This window comes from Scylla paramamosain, chromosome 40 (genome assembly GCF_035594125.1).
Source record: "Scylla paramamosain isolate STU-SP2022 chromosome 40, ASM3559412v1, whole genome shotgun sequence".
Lineage (NCBI taxonomy): Eukaryota > Metazoa > Arthropoda > Malacostraca > Decapoda > Portunidae > Scylla > Scylla paramamosain.
In genome coordinates, this window is record NC_087190.1 from 14,166,604 (window position 1) to 14,184,103 (window position 17,500).

The following is a 17,500-nucleotide window of genomic DNA, read 5'->3' on the forward strand; positions in this document are numbered from 1 at the left end:
TTATGAATCAGAAGAGGCGGAAGACTGACTGGGAGAAAGGCAAGCACTGGTTCCATGACTCTGCAGCTCCAGTTTACTTCTAATTAACCAGACACTCCTTAATTCTGATTTTAATCGATACGAACCGGTTAACAACACCAAAAGTAATGCATGAAATTTTTGTAAGCGTCAACAAGATATTTTGTAACTTCTAGGCAGTTTAAAGATTGAAGGTGGGTATAGAACAAGTAAAGAAGTCTCAGAGTCATTAGTAACGCAGGAAAGATGTGCCAAGTAGCAATCAAAGAGTTAACACAACGTATAAACAATTAGAACAATACAGAATCTTGTAGGAAGACGCCACAACACGTGCCTTGACTTCCTCCCTGTAGCCGCCGCCAGACCAATCTCCTCAATCCTGAACGCCACACTCCCCAGCCCCTACTTACTCCTGCCACGGTTAGAATGACAAACACGACTAGGCACGGGGAGATAAGAGGTAAGGGAGGTTATTCACTCTCCAAACCACTATGATGCAGCACTCTCGCGTGAAACACCATACATCACACCACACAACCTGCAGGCAGGGTACGGGGCCGAATCCCGCAGAGGGTGTCGGGTAAAGAAGACAGCCCTTAGCTCAACAGAGGGTACTTAATGCATAGGTCACATTTGTGTGTGTTTGGTTTCAGGTCAAACTGTGGGGTGGTGAGGGATGAGGGTGTGGAAGAGAGGCACCATCGGAGTGTAGAAGTCCCAAACTACAAACTTGTACTTGGGGTGTTGGCTGAACCTCTCCGCGCTGGTGCCACCTCAACCCCGGAGTGACCTGACCTGACAATGGCCATCAAGGCGCGGCTTTGTGGATTCACCTGTCAGGGACCATGGGGCGGTGGCGCCACACGGCCTTGCCAAGTCTACCGAAGATATAGTGTCGTTGTTCCATCACCAGATTGAAAGCCACAAAAAAAGAAAAAAAAAACATGCACTCGTACATGACAACTTATAATTTTGGAATGATAAAGGCAAATGATAACATTATGAGAGAGAGAGAGAGAGAGAGAGAGAGAGAGAGAGGTGTTCATTATTTATATGCCTGTCGACTGTGAACGTGACACCACTGTGGGGACAGTATAGTATTTACTAAGTATAGTATTTACTAGGTTATAGTTTGGGTCCACTACAATATCAGTAAAAGTTATGTTTGGCACTGGTCAGACCTTATCTACCTAGAGTCTAGAAGTACACGACATGGTCTACGTCCTAGATTATGCTGTGCACTTCTGGTCCACATATTTCAGGAAGGATATAGGTCTATTAGAATCGGTACCAAGATGAATGAATTTGAGTCTGAAGCTTTTAAATAAATATTACTTAGAGAGACTTAGAGAGCGAAGTCTTGAAGCGTAAAGATAAGTTAGTTTTTTTTTTTTCATTCCTTGCACATGAAGTCACATTAAAAAAATAAATAAATAAAACTAGGGCACAACGTAATTATATATGTTTTGAGGTGTGGGCAGAGCAATGCGGGAAGGTGGGGAAGACAGGTGGATGTGAGGAAGTGTGAGCTGTAGCCAGTGCCGCGTCCTGCGTAACGAACAAAGGTAGACATCTTCCCTTGCGGAGTGGGAGTTGATAATATTGTTATTCTATCTCTACTCTTTGCTGAGCCAGAACACTAGTGACTTGAGCTATAACACCATTCCAGAGGATAAGGATAGGTGCTTCGTATGTTTTTTTTTTTTTTTCTCTCTCTACTTATTATTATTATTATTATTTTTTTTTTTTTCATGATTCTAGTTCAAATAACAAAAGAAAAACGACTAAAAGAATACTACCGTAGGATCTTTCCCTTTAAGAAAAGGTACTTTATTTTTCTTAAATATATGCTTCCAAATTATAGGTGCTTATACTTCAGTACGTGTTTTATGGAGAGAAATATCTACCTAGTAATCTTTTTCATAATTTTCTAGTGAAATACACCATCTGGCAACATAGCGTCACCACGAGAGCAAGGAGAACAGCTGAACCTCCCTCTCTGCTCCCGTCGCCGCTGCAGGCGAGACGATGGTCTACACGTGCTGCAGTCATACATCCTCTTCGTGCATTCCCCGAGCATCACCTGCCCTATAGTACACCATGATGGGCTCCTAGTACACCTAGGCTCCTAGGCAACACGTGCATAGGGTAAATATTGGTTGGAACAAGGCTGGAAAGGAAACATTGGCGAGTGTATGAGAGAACGCCAAATGGCGCCGGCCCGGTGTGAAATCCGTTGCAAATTCTCGTATGATTTTTTTTGTTTTGTTCCTCGTTCTGTTTGTGTTCCAAGCCTCTACAGCAGAACGATGAAAGTTTGCTTATGTTATTGTGTGTTTTTAGAAGTTACTGTGTGTTCCTGTTTTGCCTCGCCTCGTCAGTGTTTAATTGATGGGAAGAGGACAATGTACGGATAATAGAGGAAAAATTTGAAAGTAGATCTGTAGGGAGGAGAAAGAGAACGAAATTAAAATAGAATGAAAAATTAAAAATTGAGAAGAATGTGGGAATGTAAGGATGAGAAAGAGAATATAAGATGGAGATAAGGTAGATGAGGAGAGTGAAATTTGCATAATAGGGCGGGGGAAAAAAGATTGAGATGGAGATGAACGTCTCATATTGCCAATGTTCTTATCACTGCAGCTTGCGTTAACACTCGCCACACGTGCATGCCTGTCCCCATGTTCCTCGTCTGTATACAACTAATACAAGGATTAATACAACAGGTGAGGGTGCCAAGCTGCCTCCGTCGAACCCAGGAAGGGCCGTGGAAGAGGAGCGTGGCACTGAAGAGCTGAGGGGTGTATGTATGTGCTGGTGTGAGCAAGGAAGGATATAAGATTGACACACCTGCGCTGACCGACTGGGATATTGATGGCAAGTGCGTGTGTGTAATTGTTCACAGGGTTGAGTTGATGTTTATAAATGTCTTTGTTGTCTTCTAATCTTCCTTCTTTTGATACCAAATTATTATAGTATTCTTTGTAAGATTTTGTGTATTATGTTCATTATTCCTTTTAATGTTAAATTGCTGTTTTTTTTTTTTCCCATGTGTTCTGTTAGATATTTAATTTATGTAGCCTATCACCTGCATCTACCTTTGTCTATCTAATTCTTCCTTTCCTCCCTGTCTCCATCTATCTTTATCTGTCAGCTGCATCTACCTTTCCCATTTACATCTGCCTTTCCTCTCTTCATCTCCATCTACTTTTCCTCTTTGCATCAAGTCCTGACACAGAAAACTGCATTATCTTTGTCTGCTGACTGTTTTGTGCTGATTTTTTTGGTTTTGTGATGGCCACCACTCTGATCTATCTTGTACATCTACCTTTCCTTTTTTTATTAAGTTGTAATGCTGAATTTTTTTTTTTTTTTTTCTTGTGCTGATCACTCCTGTACTTTATCATCTCCTCTCCTTCATTCATCCTTATTCCTCTTCCTCTCTCTCTCTTCACCAGAATTTTACTCCTTTATTCCTATTCTTCATTTCTTGTTTATCTCTCATTCGCCTTACTCTTACAGGTGCTGAGATGGGAAGCCTCAGCAGCACCAGGAGTCATTGCTGCTCTCCTGTGCATTCGTTTTAAAGGACGTCAGGTGTAGGACATGAGATGGGACCAAGAGAAGGCAGCAGTGGGGACCTACACTTCAGACCTCTTGTAGAAAGGGTGTGAGGGTGTTTCCAGGGTGACTGCTTAATGGAATGGTGCAGGAGTGTTCTGTGGGGCCATGTATGCTAGAGTGACCACTTAAAAGGTGTGTAAGGGTGATTCTTGGCATTGTATTCTAGGATGATTGCTCAGAAAGAGTGTAAGAGTGTTTCCATGTAATGATTCACTTGATCAGGGTGAGGGTGAGCTGTGGGTGATAATGCAAGTGTGATGGTAGTGTGAGGAGATGAATGTGGAGTGTTTGGGGAGAGATTCACTTGTAAAGGAGGGCTGGACAACACACACTCGCCCTCATTGGCTGTGGAAGAGTGTGGGAGTGTGTGGAGAGGTGTGGCCACCAGGGCAGGCTTGACACACATCTGCTGTCCATGCTGGGAGAGAGGCTGTAGTGGTGGTGGTGGTGAGGGAGAGGTGCCTGGATCTGACATGTGATCTGCTGTCTTCAGACCACAGTTCAGGGTAAACCTTTTCCCTCATTGCTGCCACTCAAAGTTTCTCTCACCAGTGTGGGTGAGCATGTGTCCGTCAACAACACCTCGGTGGGCAGAGTTCTTCCCACACTCTTCACACCATGCTTCTTCTCACCAGTGTGGACGAGTGTGTGTCTCTGTCTGTGCTGGGTGCCTCCACACCCACAGTTCGTGACGCCACGCTGGCCGAGGAGGTGCCAGATCAAGACGTCTCTTCTGGGTAAACTTTTTTGGGTGAAAAAGTTCAATGAGAAAGTTCCGTGCTGATGTGCGTCTCCTCTACCGCCGTGGTGTGGCAGCAGTGGAGTGTGGTGGTGTGGTGCTCCAATTTACTTAGTGATAGACTCACTCTCACTATTATGATGGGAAAAAACATGTGGGTGAAGAGTGTGGGAAGAAATCCGCCCACCGAGGTGTTGTTAACAAACACATGCTCACCCACACTGGTGAGAGAAACTTTGAGTGACAGGAGTGTGAGGAAAGGTTTACCCGGAACGGTGCCCTGCTTGTCTGGTCCGGCCAGCAGCACACCCTCAAGACACATTCACACTGGGCTTCGTGTTGTGCTGTGTGCTGCACTGCACCTAGAGTTTTATTATGTGGAATGAGCAAGGCAACATGCCACACATCACAGTCAAGTCTGGACTGTGGGCATTTGGTGACATGCCGTGTTGTGCAGCAAGATTCTGTATTTCCACCTTCCTATGACGAATTCCTTCAAGAGGGAGGTTTCAAGACACTTATCCACCAATTTTTGACCACTGCTTTGACCCTTTTAGGGACTGGCATTTCAGTGGGCATTTTTTTTTATTAGATTTTTGTTGCCCTTGGCCAGTATCCTTCCTACATAAAAAAAAAAAAAAAAAAGAACGTGCCTTGAGAGGTGTGGGGCGGCCAGGCCTGTGTGGACTTAACTCGGTAGACTGCACTGGAGGCTAAGGGAGCAGTGCAGGGTGTCATGATAGTACTGACACAATAACAGGCTGTTATGGAAGACAATAGGGTGTTCAAGACTTGTGGGGATTCCTGTGGGTTTAACAGGTTCTAATAGAAGTTAGTAACATTTTCAAGGATGAAGATCAGCTATCATCCCCATCCATAAATTAGTGTTAAAAAAAAAAGCTCCTTAAGGACTGCACTAACGAGTTCCTTCCTGGCACACCTGTCCTCACCTACACTAGTGAAAAAAGGTGTTGTATTGTGTATTGTATGTTACTGCCTGGGCCTGGGAGAAGCAGTGAACTTAAAACTGGCTTGAGCAAATGTGAACCTATGATATAATAAAAAGATGAAAATTATGTTGTGTTTATTTAGTCATTTAGTGAGTACTGATCTGATATGGTTTGGGGTAAGACTGTGTGTGTGTGTGTGTGTGTGTGTGTGAGCTTAATTTGAACCTGAGTTGTAATGAAAAGTTTAAAATTCTGTTGCATTTTCTTAGTCATTTAGTGAGTGCTGATTTGAAACAGTTTGTGATAAGACTGTGTGTGTTTAATTTGAATCCACGTTATAATTAAAATCTGAGCATTCTGTTGTCAGTCAGTGAGTATTGATCTGATATGTTTGTAGTAAGACTGTGTGTGTGTGTGTGTGTGTGTGTGTGATTCACTGCTGGCTTGTGCGTGACTTGAGTGAGTAGGAGTGGGCTGGGTGTGAATTGAATAGAAGAGTGGATGGAATGAAACTATAGAAGAAAAGGAGAGAACTGAGTAGGGCAAGAGAATGAACCAATGAGTAGACAGGCCGGAAGAAGAGAAGACTGGTATGGAGAAAAGTTGATACATAAAACTTCTTAACAAACAAGATAGTATTTCAGGCTGGAGAGAGGCATTATGGGTACGTAGGCATGGTGAGGGCGTGCTGGTGGGCGTGTTGGTATGTTGGTGGGCGTGTGGGATGCTGTGGGCGTGTTGGTGTGCTGGTTGGCGTGTGTGATGCTGTGGGCGTGTGGGATGCTGTGGACGTGTGTGATGCTGTGGGCGTGTGGGATGCTGTGGGCGTGTGTGATGCTGTGGGCGTGTTGGTGTGCTGGTTGGCGTGTGTAATGCTGTTGGCGTGCTAATGGACGTGTATAATGCTGTGGGCGGGCTAGTGGACGTGTTGATGCACTGGTGGGCGTGTGTGATGCCGTGGGCGTGCTAGTGGACATTATGGTATGCTGGTGGGCGTGTGTGATGCTGTGGGGGTGCTAGTAGCTGTTGGTGAGCGTGTATGAGGTAAAGGGCAGGACATCATGGGCGCGGGTGGCTGTGGACAGGATGAGCATTAGTTTCAGGTGGAAGGAAGTTTCTTAACACTCTTTAGGAAATAATTCACGATTTTGCTCAGCCACAAAGTAATTGGAAATGGCAAAAAAAATAAAATAAAATAAAATAAAATAAATAAATAAATAAATAAATAAATAAAATAAAAATAAATAAATGAATAAATAAATAACAAAAAAATATGAATAAACAAATAAATAAAATAAATAAATAAATAAATAAAATAAAATAAAATGAATAAATAAAAATCATAATAATATACGTTTATTCTTATTTTATTATACCTCGTGCCGTCATAGCATCACTTCAGATCTCGCAACGCTACATTCTACATCTCTGAAAGTGCATTATGATCAAATTTTAAGGAAGAATGGAAAATTAATTGAATTTTCAAATTTCGCTTCCCGCCGAAAGCAAATCGTCTCTCGTACGCGCGCGACAAAATATCGCACAGTCTTCAAACAAATTTTATTATTTTTCATAGATCTACTTATTTATTCTTATATCTGATTAATCATTCATATAGTTATTAATTTATCCTTTCATTTTCATTGCTTCTTTTCCCTGTGTGCTTTGAAATTTGGTAATTTTATTGTAATTCCTAAAGGAACGTGCCGCACCGGTGCCAACGAACCATCAGTTTGGCGCGAGAATTGGTGGCGGGAGGGTACGACTCTCGCTAAGCCTTATTACATTGCCACATCATTATTAGCGCGGATTTAAGCAAACTTACTCGGATCTTTGAACTAAATAAGCGCTGTGCGAGTGATCAAGTGTTGAAAAGACGCAAAAAACGCCGCAAAACACTGAAATAAAATAAATTACTTCACATCATTCATTTTTACCACGAAGATTTTACTGTGACGATTTCTGAAAAGTTAATAAGTGAAAAGTGGCACCCTGGGGTAAGTGAAAAGTGGCACCCTGGCTAAGTGAAAAGTGGCACCCTGGCTAAGTGAAAAGTGGCACCCTGGCTAAGTGAAAAGTGGCACCCTGGGGTAAGTGAAAAGTGGCACCCTGGCTAAGTGAAAAGTGGCACCCTGGGGTAAGTGAAAAGTGGCACCCTGGCTAAGTGAAAAGTGGCACCCTGGCTAAGTGAAAAGTGGCACCCTGGCTAAGTGAAAAGTGGCACCCTGGCTAAGTGAAAAGTGGCACCGTGGCTAAGTGAAAAGTGGCACCCTGGCTAAGTGAAAAGTGGCACCCTGGCTAAGTGAAAAGTGGCACCCTGGCTAAGTGAAAAGTGGCACCGTGGCTAAGTGAAAAGTGGCACCGTGGCTAAGTGAAAAGTGGCACCGTGGATTACTAATTTGTCAGCGTCACCTCGGCACTTCGTCACGTCAGTCAATGTAAGTACAGCCATTCATATTTTCCTTTCGTTTTTTTTTTTCCCTTTTCTTTTTTTTTCAAGTTGTCCTTCCAATTACTTCCAAATTTCCCCCATTTTCTTTACATGTTATCGCTGAGCAAGATTTTTGTATATATATCTATTATTTCCTTGTATGTTTTTATTCATTATTTCATCATTATCTTTTTTTTACTTACATCTTCTAGAGCACAAGCCATGAATACGTATATGTTAAGTCAAAATACAAGCTTATCCGTTTCTTATGTTAACTTTGAACCAAAAGCTACAACACAATAGAAATGCTTAAGTAAAAGGAAGAATAATCCTGCGTGTGTACAGCGAGAATGAGCGAATTAATTGGATTATCGCTAAAGCAAAAACTTCCCTGTAATTTTTTGGGGGAGCCAGCCTTGGTATATGTATGTATGTATGTATGTATGTATGTATGTATGTATGTTTCAAGTTATTAAACCAAATCCGTGTAAAACAAAACTCCTGCTTGTGCCACTTCAATGTTCACCACCAGCTTTGGCTTTCCTCTCCCTTCACTGACCATCCTGGTGAACTAGCCTACAACTTTGCTATCCTCCATGACCTAGAGCAATTGGTGCAACACCCTACTCGTATTCCTGACCGCCTTGGAGATACGCCCAACATTCTTGACCTTTTCCTGACCTCTAATCCTTCTGCTTATGCTGTCACCCTTTCTTCTCCGTTGGGCTCCTCCGATCACAATCTCATATCTTTATCTTGTCCTATCGCTCCAATCCCTCCTCAGGATCCCCCTAAGCGAAGGTGCCTCTGGCGTTTTGCCTCTGCTAGTTGGGGGGACCTGAGGAGGTATTTTGCTGATTTTCCTTGGAATGACTACTGCTTCCGTGTCAGAGACCCGTCTTTGTGTGCTGAACGCATAACAGAGGTGATAGTGTCTGGCATGGAGACGTACATTCCTCACTCTTTTTCTCGTCCTAAACCTTCTAAACCTTGGTTTAACACAGCTTGTTCTCGTGCTATACATGATAGAGAGGTGGCCCACAAAAGGTACTTAAGCCTTCCATCACCAGAATCTCATGCACTTTATATTTCTGCCCGGAACCATGCCAAGTCTGTTCTCCAACTAGCCAAAAACTCCTTCATTAACAGAAAATGTCAAAATCTTTCAAGATCTAACTCCCCTTGGGATTTCTGGCATCTAGCCAAAAATATCTCCAATAACTTTGCTTCTTCTTCTTTCCCTCCTCTATTTCAACTAGATGGCACCACTGCTATCACATCTATTTCTAAAGCTGAACTCTTCGGTCAAACCTTTGCTAAAAACCCTACCTTGGACGATTCTGGGCTTGTTCCTCCCTCTCTTCCACCCTCTGACTACTTCATGCCACGTATTAAAATTCTTCGCATTGATGTTTTCCATGCCCTCGCTGGCCTAAACCCTCGGAAGGCTTATGGTCCTGATGGGGTCCCTCCTATTGTTCTCCGGAACTGTGCCTCCGTGCTTGCACCTTGCCTAGTCAAAACTCTTTCAGCTCTGTCTGTCAACATCTACCTTTCCTTCTTGCTGGAAGTTTGCCTACATTCAACCTGTTCCTAAAAGGGGTGACCGTTCTAATCCCTCAAACTACCGTCCTATTTCTTTGATTTCCTGCCTATCTAAAGTTTTTGAATCTATCCTCAACAGGAAGATTCTTAAACATCTATCACTTCACAACCTTCTATCTGATCGCCAGTATGGGTTCCGTCAAGGCCGCTCTACTGGTGATCTGGCTTTCCTTACTGAGTCTTGGTCATCCTCTTTTAGAGATTTTGGTGAAACTTTTGCTGTTGCCTTGGACATATCAAAAGCTTTTGATAGAGTCTGGCACAAAGCTTTGATTTCCAAGCTACCCTCCTACGGTTTCTATCCTTCTCTCTGTAACTTCATCTCAAGTTTCCTTTCTGACCGTTCTATTGCTGCTGGAGGGGTCATCCGTGAAATTAAGGAACTGAATTAATCTAAACCTAAGCTAACAACTGATGAAAAAGATAATGTTATTTCAATAGTACTGCCTATCTGACTTTATCTTCCGAATCAACATTGGGAAAAAAAAAAATCAACTACCTCTAATTATTTTTACCTTAGTCTACGTCTTACCCTGGCGTTTTCTGTGTCCCTTTAATATCACGTTTTCTTTCCCCAGATTTGATAGTCTGAAACGCTCTGTTCTCTTATCATGACTATTTTCCAAGACCACAGAGATGATTAGCTGTTTTTTTAAAGAGTGGTTTTCCTGTTAATAATGTAAGCCACAAAAGGCACCACTAAAAACCCGTGTAACTTCAATAACACGCTTTTTAGAAAGTAGCGGAGATGAGGTGCAGAAGCGTTTCAGATTAAGTTTATTTATCGCAGCGTTGTAGATCGAAAAGGAGTTTAAAATATAGGGCTATGTGTGGTCTTGTTTTTGTTACTGTGTGTGGGGATGTGATGCGCAGTTGTGAGTAGGGATCAAGGGAGGGAGGGAGAGGAGAGAGAGAATTGTGAGGGAACGAAGGAGGGAGGAACAGAAGACAATTATTCTGAGAGAGAGAGAGAGAGAGAGAGAGAGAGAGAGAGAGAGAGAGAGAGAGAGAGAGAGAGAGAGAGAGAGAGAGAGAGAGAGAGAGAGAGAGTACGCCCTAGACAACGAAAACAATATTATTTATAAAAAGGGCAATTAAAAATCAGACATTTATCCATCACAGCATTTTTGTATCACTTCATCAATCAAGGACAGAGTCAGTTTGCCCGTCCGTCCTTGGAATCACGTACAGTACATTTCAAGAGGGGACGATCCTTTACCAACACACCTTGACCATCCAACACAAACAACAAGTGAAGATAGCGTGCTAATCAAACCATCCTAGGATATATCTATAAAAAAAAAAACACCTATTTAAATTTTGGGGAAGCATTCTTAAGAGGTGTTTAGTGGGACGAGGGGTGGAGTGGAGTGGACGGCGAGTGAGGAGTGTATTTGTGATGTGGTGATGAGGTAATTATCGTGTCTAAAGTGGGTGAGATGACCACCTGACACAGCAAGTTATTTCTGGTGACGAGGTAATTAGTGGGTCGCGTTAGGTGGATGAGATGAGGAGCGCCAGACATAGGAAGTCATTTCTACGGATGAGGTGATTATTGTGTCACGGTAACTAGATGAGATGAGGAGCACCAGACATCACAAGTTATCAGGCTATGTGGTGATGCAATACAGCGGTGGTTATGTATGTGGAAGGATGGATATGTATTGTCAAGGTGTTCTAGTGGAGGAGATGAAGAACACGACGCAGACATCACAAGTCATTGTTTTGTAGTAATGCAGTACAGCGATGGTTATGAATGAGGAAGAATGGAGATGTACTGTCAAGGTGCCTTACTGTGTGTCCTTAGTGGATGAGATGAGGAACGCAAGTCATTAGGTTTTGTGGTAATGCAGTACAGTTAGGTATGAGGAGGGATAGGTACGTACATAGTGTCACAGTGAGGATTTGTCAACTATTGAAATCATTATGGTAAGTGGAGGATATTGACTTTTTTGCACAAAGGAAGTGAGGCGAAGTGAGAAAACAACAGTTCTTACAACATACCTGGGACAAGATTACTGAGGATAATTACTTTAACTGTGGCTGCCGTGGCATTCATATTAGTGCGTGCAGTGGTGTATTGCTCCCACCGCCCCGACAGTCCTTGCACCGCTGCCCTGGGAGTGTGTCAAGCACCATCTGACTCTCACACTGTCTCCTGTAACGTGTCAAGGCGGCATGTCAAAGTGTCACGCCAAGCAAGGAGCGCATTTTGTTGTCGTTCTGTTTACACGTTGAAGAACAGACACACAGAGGCATCCCTATGAATAATTAGTTCCCGAGCCTCTTGAATATCACTGAGGTCATTAAGGTAAACACGTCCCGGCAGTGTGAACGGCCCCACTTACATAATGTTACTTCCTCACCAGTCTGCTTCACCCCCGAGGCAGCTTAACGCACGAGGTTTAAGATTCCCTACTCACTCCTGATGCGCGGCTCGGTCACTATCATGGTCAGTACTCTGAAACACTGCTCTCTCACCACGACTGTTTTTAAAGGCTACAGATGATGATAAGCTGGGTTTTCAAGGGTGTTTCTCCTGCCAATAATGTAGAAATCTTGTTAATCTGTCACCGCAACCATAAAATCATCCTCCAAAACCCGTGTCACTTCATCTCGAGCCTTTTAAATGTAGTGGAGGTGCGATGCTGAGGTGTTTCGGAATATGGTGCCATGCCCCACTTGTTTCACTCGTACCTGAACCAGTCTCGGAATTTTTCGATCGTACTGTCAACACACCGCACTTGTTCAGGGTCTTCCCTCAGCCTGAAGTCCTCTAATCAGCTTGTAATCTACCCTAGTTTTGCAGGACTAAAGACTGAGGGAAAAGCAAAGAATATAGTGCAAATATATAGGACAGCTCACTTGACCCGTGACCACCGCACTACCTGTCTCTGTATCAATGATTGGCCTGAAGAATAATACAAAACAGCTTAACCATAACAGTAGTAATACTCTAGACGTAATACAGTGTTAGGAAAAGTTAGCTAAGAGTCTGGTAACGCTCTTAATGGTAAAAGTATCGTTAATGTGAGGAAATGCCTCGTTATGCTTATACTGTTTATATATAAATTCTAGATGACGTAATGGTAATTATCATGTGTTTCTTTATTATACTCTTCTCGTCACACTCGTCTTGCATAGAATTGTGTGGCTGCTTATACTGTCCATGTATTCTATGGGTTATATTGCCACCTGGCACACTATACATACACAGACACGTGTACTGCTGCATTCCTGGCACGTTTGTATGAATTAGGTGTTACTCTGTATACTACTGCTTATGTATACTGTGATTAAGGCGGTCACGAACTGCATACATACATAGAAATGTGTACTGTGGTTAATGCTGGCACGTACAGTATACATATACATACATATACGGACTGTGGGTGATGCTGGCACGTACAGTATATACAGACACACACACGTACATGTTTACGTACGTACTATATATGCACAACAAGATCGAGAATCACGAAAAATAGATTAAAACACGTACATAAAACGTACATGAGTTGTAAAGCACACACACATTCTCTCTCTCTCTCTCTCTCTCTCTCTCTCTCTCTCTCTCTCTCTCTCTCTCTCTCTCTCTCTCAAAAAGCCCTGGACACCAAGATCGGGAAGTAAATTAACATAAACAATAAAAACATGAGTGGAAACACAACTCTCGAGGCTTTATCAATTTCCTTCCACAAAATCTTCTTCTCTCCAGTCTTGGGATCGATCCACTGCAGACTCAGCCGCCCAATCTGCTGGCGTGGGCGACCTGTAGGCGGCGGCACTCGGCCCACCCACCCAGCCTCAGGGTCCCATGATGAGCCCAAGCCCGCCCGTGTTCCGCCGGTCCCCTCATTATTGCCAATGCCCGCGCCCACGCTCAGACCTATGTGTCCGTTTTCCTGTAAGAGAGGGAGTGGTTAAGGTATTGCTGTTGCTGCTGCTGCTGCTACTACTACTACTGCTACTACTACTACTACTACTACTACTACTACTCACCCTAACGTCCACGGGTTTGCGGTTCCTGCTGTTGGTGTTTTGGTGGTGGCGGGTGTAGTGGTCGTGGTTGTGGTTGTAGTGAGTGGTGAGGCCGTTGTTGTAGTTATTGGTGTTGCTCGCTGTGGTGTTGTTGGCACGACTGCCGTGGGAGATGACTGTCACTCGCCGCAGATGCTGGTCGTACTTTTCTGTTTGGGACTGTGGGAGGAGAGAGGGAGAAGGTTAATGAATGAGTCAATGCATGAATGAATGAATTAATGATTTTTTTTTTTTTCAGGAGGAGGAGGTTAGTGAATGGATGAAGGGGATGTAAATGTTAGTCGTATGTCTCAATGGGGTTGTGGGAGGAGAGGGAATGAGTGAATGAATGGATGAAATAATGAATGAATGAATGCATAGATGAATTAAATGTCTCAGATTGGTTTGTGATAATAATCTCTCTCTCTCTCTCTCTCTCTCTCTCACCTGGGGCGCGGCTGCCGTGGTGGAAGTGGGGGGCAGGAGGAAGGAGGAGGATGAGACGGAGGGGGAGGGAGAGGGAGGCTGTGGCGGGTTGATGGAGGGAGGGTTAGGGATGGGAGGGAGGTAGGATGGGTGGAGGCGCTGAGAGGCGTGCATGACGTTCAACACTCTCACCACCACGAACTCTCCCAGGGCGGCGAAGATGAACACCATGCAGCCAGCCATCCACACGTCTATGGCCTGGGAGACAAGACTCAACTTAATACGAGTTAATGCAAGTATAATTCCTGCACTAAAACACCTTGAAGTGATGTATTCCTTAATGTGCTGCAGCGATTTCACCGCCACCCTCACCCCCACCGCTTTCCCGACACGTGACACACTCATCTGCCGGTCAATGATCACTTCTTCCCACACGTAAAAGAACGGCAAGCACCTTCTTGTTTTTACTTCCACGACAAGGCCCACTTCACACACACACACTAATTATTCTAATGTCCGACAGTTAAACTACACTTCTACTATCAACGATTACTGGTCGCAGCGTAAAATGAAAGTTTCTCTACGCAAAGTGTCGCCAGACTATTAGTATTACGCTTCTGTTAGGGGGAAATGAATGAATCTGACGCACAGAGACAGGCTGTCACACTCACGGTCCGCGGGATTGTCGTCAGTGGCCAGCGAGATGGCAAGTGATTTTTCATCTCGATACTATTACGCCCCCTTTTCCTTACCAAGGGCGTCTCACACCTCGGGATTCAGGACGTGTGCATCTGGGAGAAGGACTTGACCCGGGCGGCGGTGAGCGGCGGCTGCAGCGGCGGTTGGCTGGTCGCGGCGCGGGACAACCTTGTGTACTGCCTGGCCTCAGAGTGACGCAGTCCTCTGATCTAGAATCAGCTACAAAAGTTTTTATAATCATGAATAAACTGGTAATCACCCCACACATACGAAGCAATCGTGCTTCAAGATGCAGACGATGCAGACGATGCACACGTTCCAGGCAGAGGTTTGCTTGAGTGGAAAGGTAACGAGGCTGAGAGCGATGCCTTATTGTCATCTACATTAGAGTTATCAACGAGGTTCTCATATTAAACGAATCAGTAATTTTCTAATCGTAGAGGACAGTGAAGCTGGCGGGACGGAGCAGAGAGAGAGAGAGAGAGCAATCATCCATCACCAGCCAGCCAGTCACGCAGAGGCGCAGAGCGGAGAGCAACACGGCCAGCCTGTGGCGGTGATGCCCGCGCCTCAAGCTTGGCTGGCCGCTGCCTCGCCCTCCTGGCCGGTCCGCGCTCAGTACAGAGAGAGCGACTGAACGTGTCATCCTGGGAAGGCAGTGAATGGACGGAATCCATAGGTCTATCAGTTACTGAGTGACTGGGAGGGCTGTAGATACTTTAAGAGACAGTTATTGGTCGGAGTAGAAGAGAGCTGCCGTGAACGTGTCACTGTCACTCCACAATGTCATCACGTGCCCGGCCACTGTAGTGATGTTATTCAGGTGGCAACACGTGCCCACCATTGCACTATCCATATGCAATCACTGATCCACAGCGTACCTCGCCTATCTTCCCTGGATAGTCACGAAATGCACTGGGTAGGCCAATTTCCACCATTCTGAGCGAGGTTTTTGTGATATTTCCCTTCATTTCACGATCATTTCACTGCTCAAACACACTAAATATCTACAAACTACCAATGCCCACACATTTATCCTAATTTTGTCATAGTTCCTTGAGACACGGAGGAGATATTTGCAAATTTATCAGTGCGAGGCGAAATTCGGCCTGAAAATGCTGGTAGGGGTGGGGTGGGTCCCTTTGGTTGTGGGGAGTGGGAGGGTACACGAGGAGATGAGGGGGAGTCAGAGGAGTGGGAGGTGACGGGGAGATGAAGGGGGGGTTAAGTGTTAAATGCTTACAGTCGCCAGAATTATATCTTTTTGTATTGATTTTCTAACAATAAAAAGAGTTTTTATCTGTGTGTTGCCACAGACTTGTGCAACTTTTAAATGTGTATCTATTTGTATCTGTCAGTCTCCAGAAGGTATAGTTCCTACTTAGTAATTGTAAATTTCATTGTAATAACAATGACATCAAGGTAAAAATAACGTTGCGTTATGTTTCGACAGTTTGCATCTTTTTAGTTTATCAATATACAAGAAAACGGAGTCAATATTTGGAAAAGTTTTGCAATATAACAGTAGAATAAATAGATACAAAGACACAGGTTTGCTAAGATATCTATTGAAAGTTACATTGTGTTTACTAAGCCTCCTAACATAATTTTTGAACGAAAAATCAAGATTTTGCTAATTTTCGTTATATTTCAATATAGTCTGGTGTGTTTATATAGAAGACGAGTACTATCTTACTACGGTATGTCAAGTTTTCTGCTTGAAACGAATACATGTTGTTTATTGTAATGTTGTGCATGTGATCAGGTCAATTATTAGAACAACAAACACTACAGACATGATATATTAGGACAAAAATATTCAGGTTGAGCGATGCATTAAGAAAAGACGCTGGTACGAAAACATTCACTTTGAACTGAGAGAAAAAGACGGTGTCAGGAGCAATAGATGACAGAATACTGATAGCAGTAACAAAAAAGCATCGTCATTAAAGTATCAGAGACTTCTAATGAAGATTCAAACTCCTTACCTCAATTATTTATCAAAAATATTTATATTTCATGTGAATTTCTTGCACAATAGCATTTGTTATCTCCGGTAAATCCAATGTTAATGGAAGAAAAGGATGATATAACAGCAGTGTGGAGGAGGATCAAAGACAGCACACCCAGAGGCACCACGAGGGTCACTGGCTTATTACCACACCGCACTCATTCTTACCCGGAGTGCGAGGATGGCTATGACAAATTAAACCTCAGTATATTTTTGCACACGCATGTTATTTATTGTGATAACAGAGAGAGAGAGAGAGAGATGTTTTCTAAAATCATGTGCAACAGTAAGGAGATAATTTCCTAGTGAACTGTCAAAAATAAATGAATAGATAAAAAGTAAAAATAAAGCTTTGTCAATGAATTTAAAATAAATAAAATAAATAAAATTTGTATTTCAGGGACTTGTTTGTATTTCAGCAATTGAGGGGTGTGAAAACTGCCTGTTCATTTGAAAGGGATGCGTACATTGAACAAGATTAAGATCCACTGCTGTAATGGAAGTTATTAGTGCTCGAGGGGTTTTTTTTTTATGATGCTGGTGATAGTTTAACAAGGATTCTGCATCTTCAATGGGAAAAAACACCCTTGAGAGCACAACTGATCATTCATGTGGCTTTTGAAAACAGTCTTAACAATTGTCTGCCTTAGTAAAGATATTTTTTCTATGGTTTGCTTGAAGTCCGGATAGTTTTCTCTCGTTTTCGTCCTCTCCTCTGATTCTTTCCTCCTCTCGCTCACAGCAACATAACAACATAGGGACAGTCTAAACAAACCAGTAGGCCTACACGTGGCAATTCTCGTCCATACCATACCACGAGTCACACCCATTCATGCCCATTCCCACCTTGACGTAAGCAACAGGCGGTAGTCCCTCCTTGATGCCGGTGAAGAGCGTGGTAATGGTCAGCAGGGAGGTCACCAGCAGCGTCACCCGGCCCGGTATTGCCTCCAGCCCGAGCCAGAAGCTGAACCAGG

At 43.5% G+C, this 17,500-nt stretch overlaps 1 protein-coding gene and 1 long non-coding RNA gene across 3 annotated transcripts in view; one reads left to right on the plus strand and one right to left on the minus strand.

Annotated features, from left to right (window-relative positions):
* The first annotated feature begins 1,575 nt into the window (after positions 1 to 1,575).
* Positions 1,576 to 5,457, plus strand: LOC135092532 (uncharacterized). 2 transcript variants are annotated; one of them, XR_010262909.1, is made up of 3 exons: positions 1,576 to 2,166; positions 2,745 to 2,899; positions 3,541 to 5,457. It is a non-coding gene; the product is annotated as an uncharacterized LOC135092532 (long non-coding RNA). The 2 variants fall into 2 exon arrangements; XR_010262910.1 differs by having other exon boundaries at positions 2,745 to 2,895.
* A 7,438-nt stretch (positions 5,458 to 12,895) lies between these two features.
* The window catches only part of LOC135092651 (glycine receptor subunit alpha-4-like), a 15,603-nt gene continuing 10,998 nt past the window's right edge, over positions 12,896 to 17,500 (minus strand). The window contains exons 7-10 of the mRNA XM_063991252.1: positions 17,370 to 17,500; positions 13,835 to 14,071; positions 13,370 to 13,567; positions 12,896 to 13,272 (exon numbers count right to left, since the gene is read on the minus strand). The exon at positions 17,370 to 17,500 is cut by the window's right edge and continues 99 nt beyond it. Of these exons, the coding sequence (XP_063847322.1) occupies positions 12,967 to 13,272; positions 13,370 to 13,567; positions 13,835 to 14,071; positions 17,370 to 17,500 (872 nt within the window). The 3' untranslated portion in view covers positions 12,896 to 12,966. The remainder of the gene's footprint in view (positions 13,273 to 13,369; positions 13,568 to 13,834; positions 14,072 to 17,369) is intronic.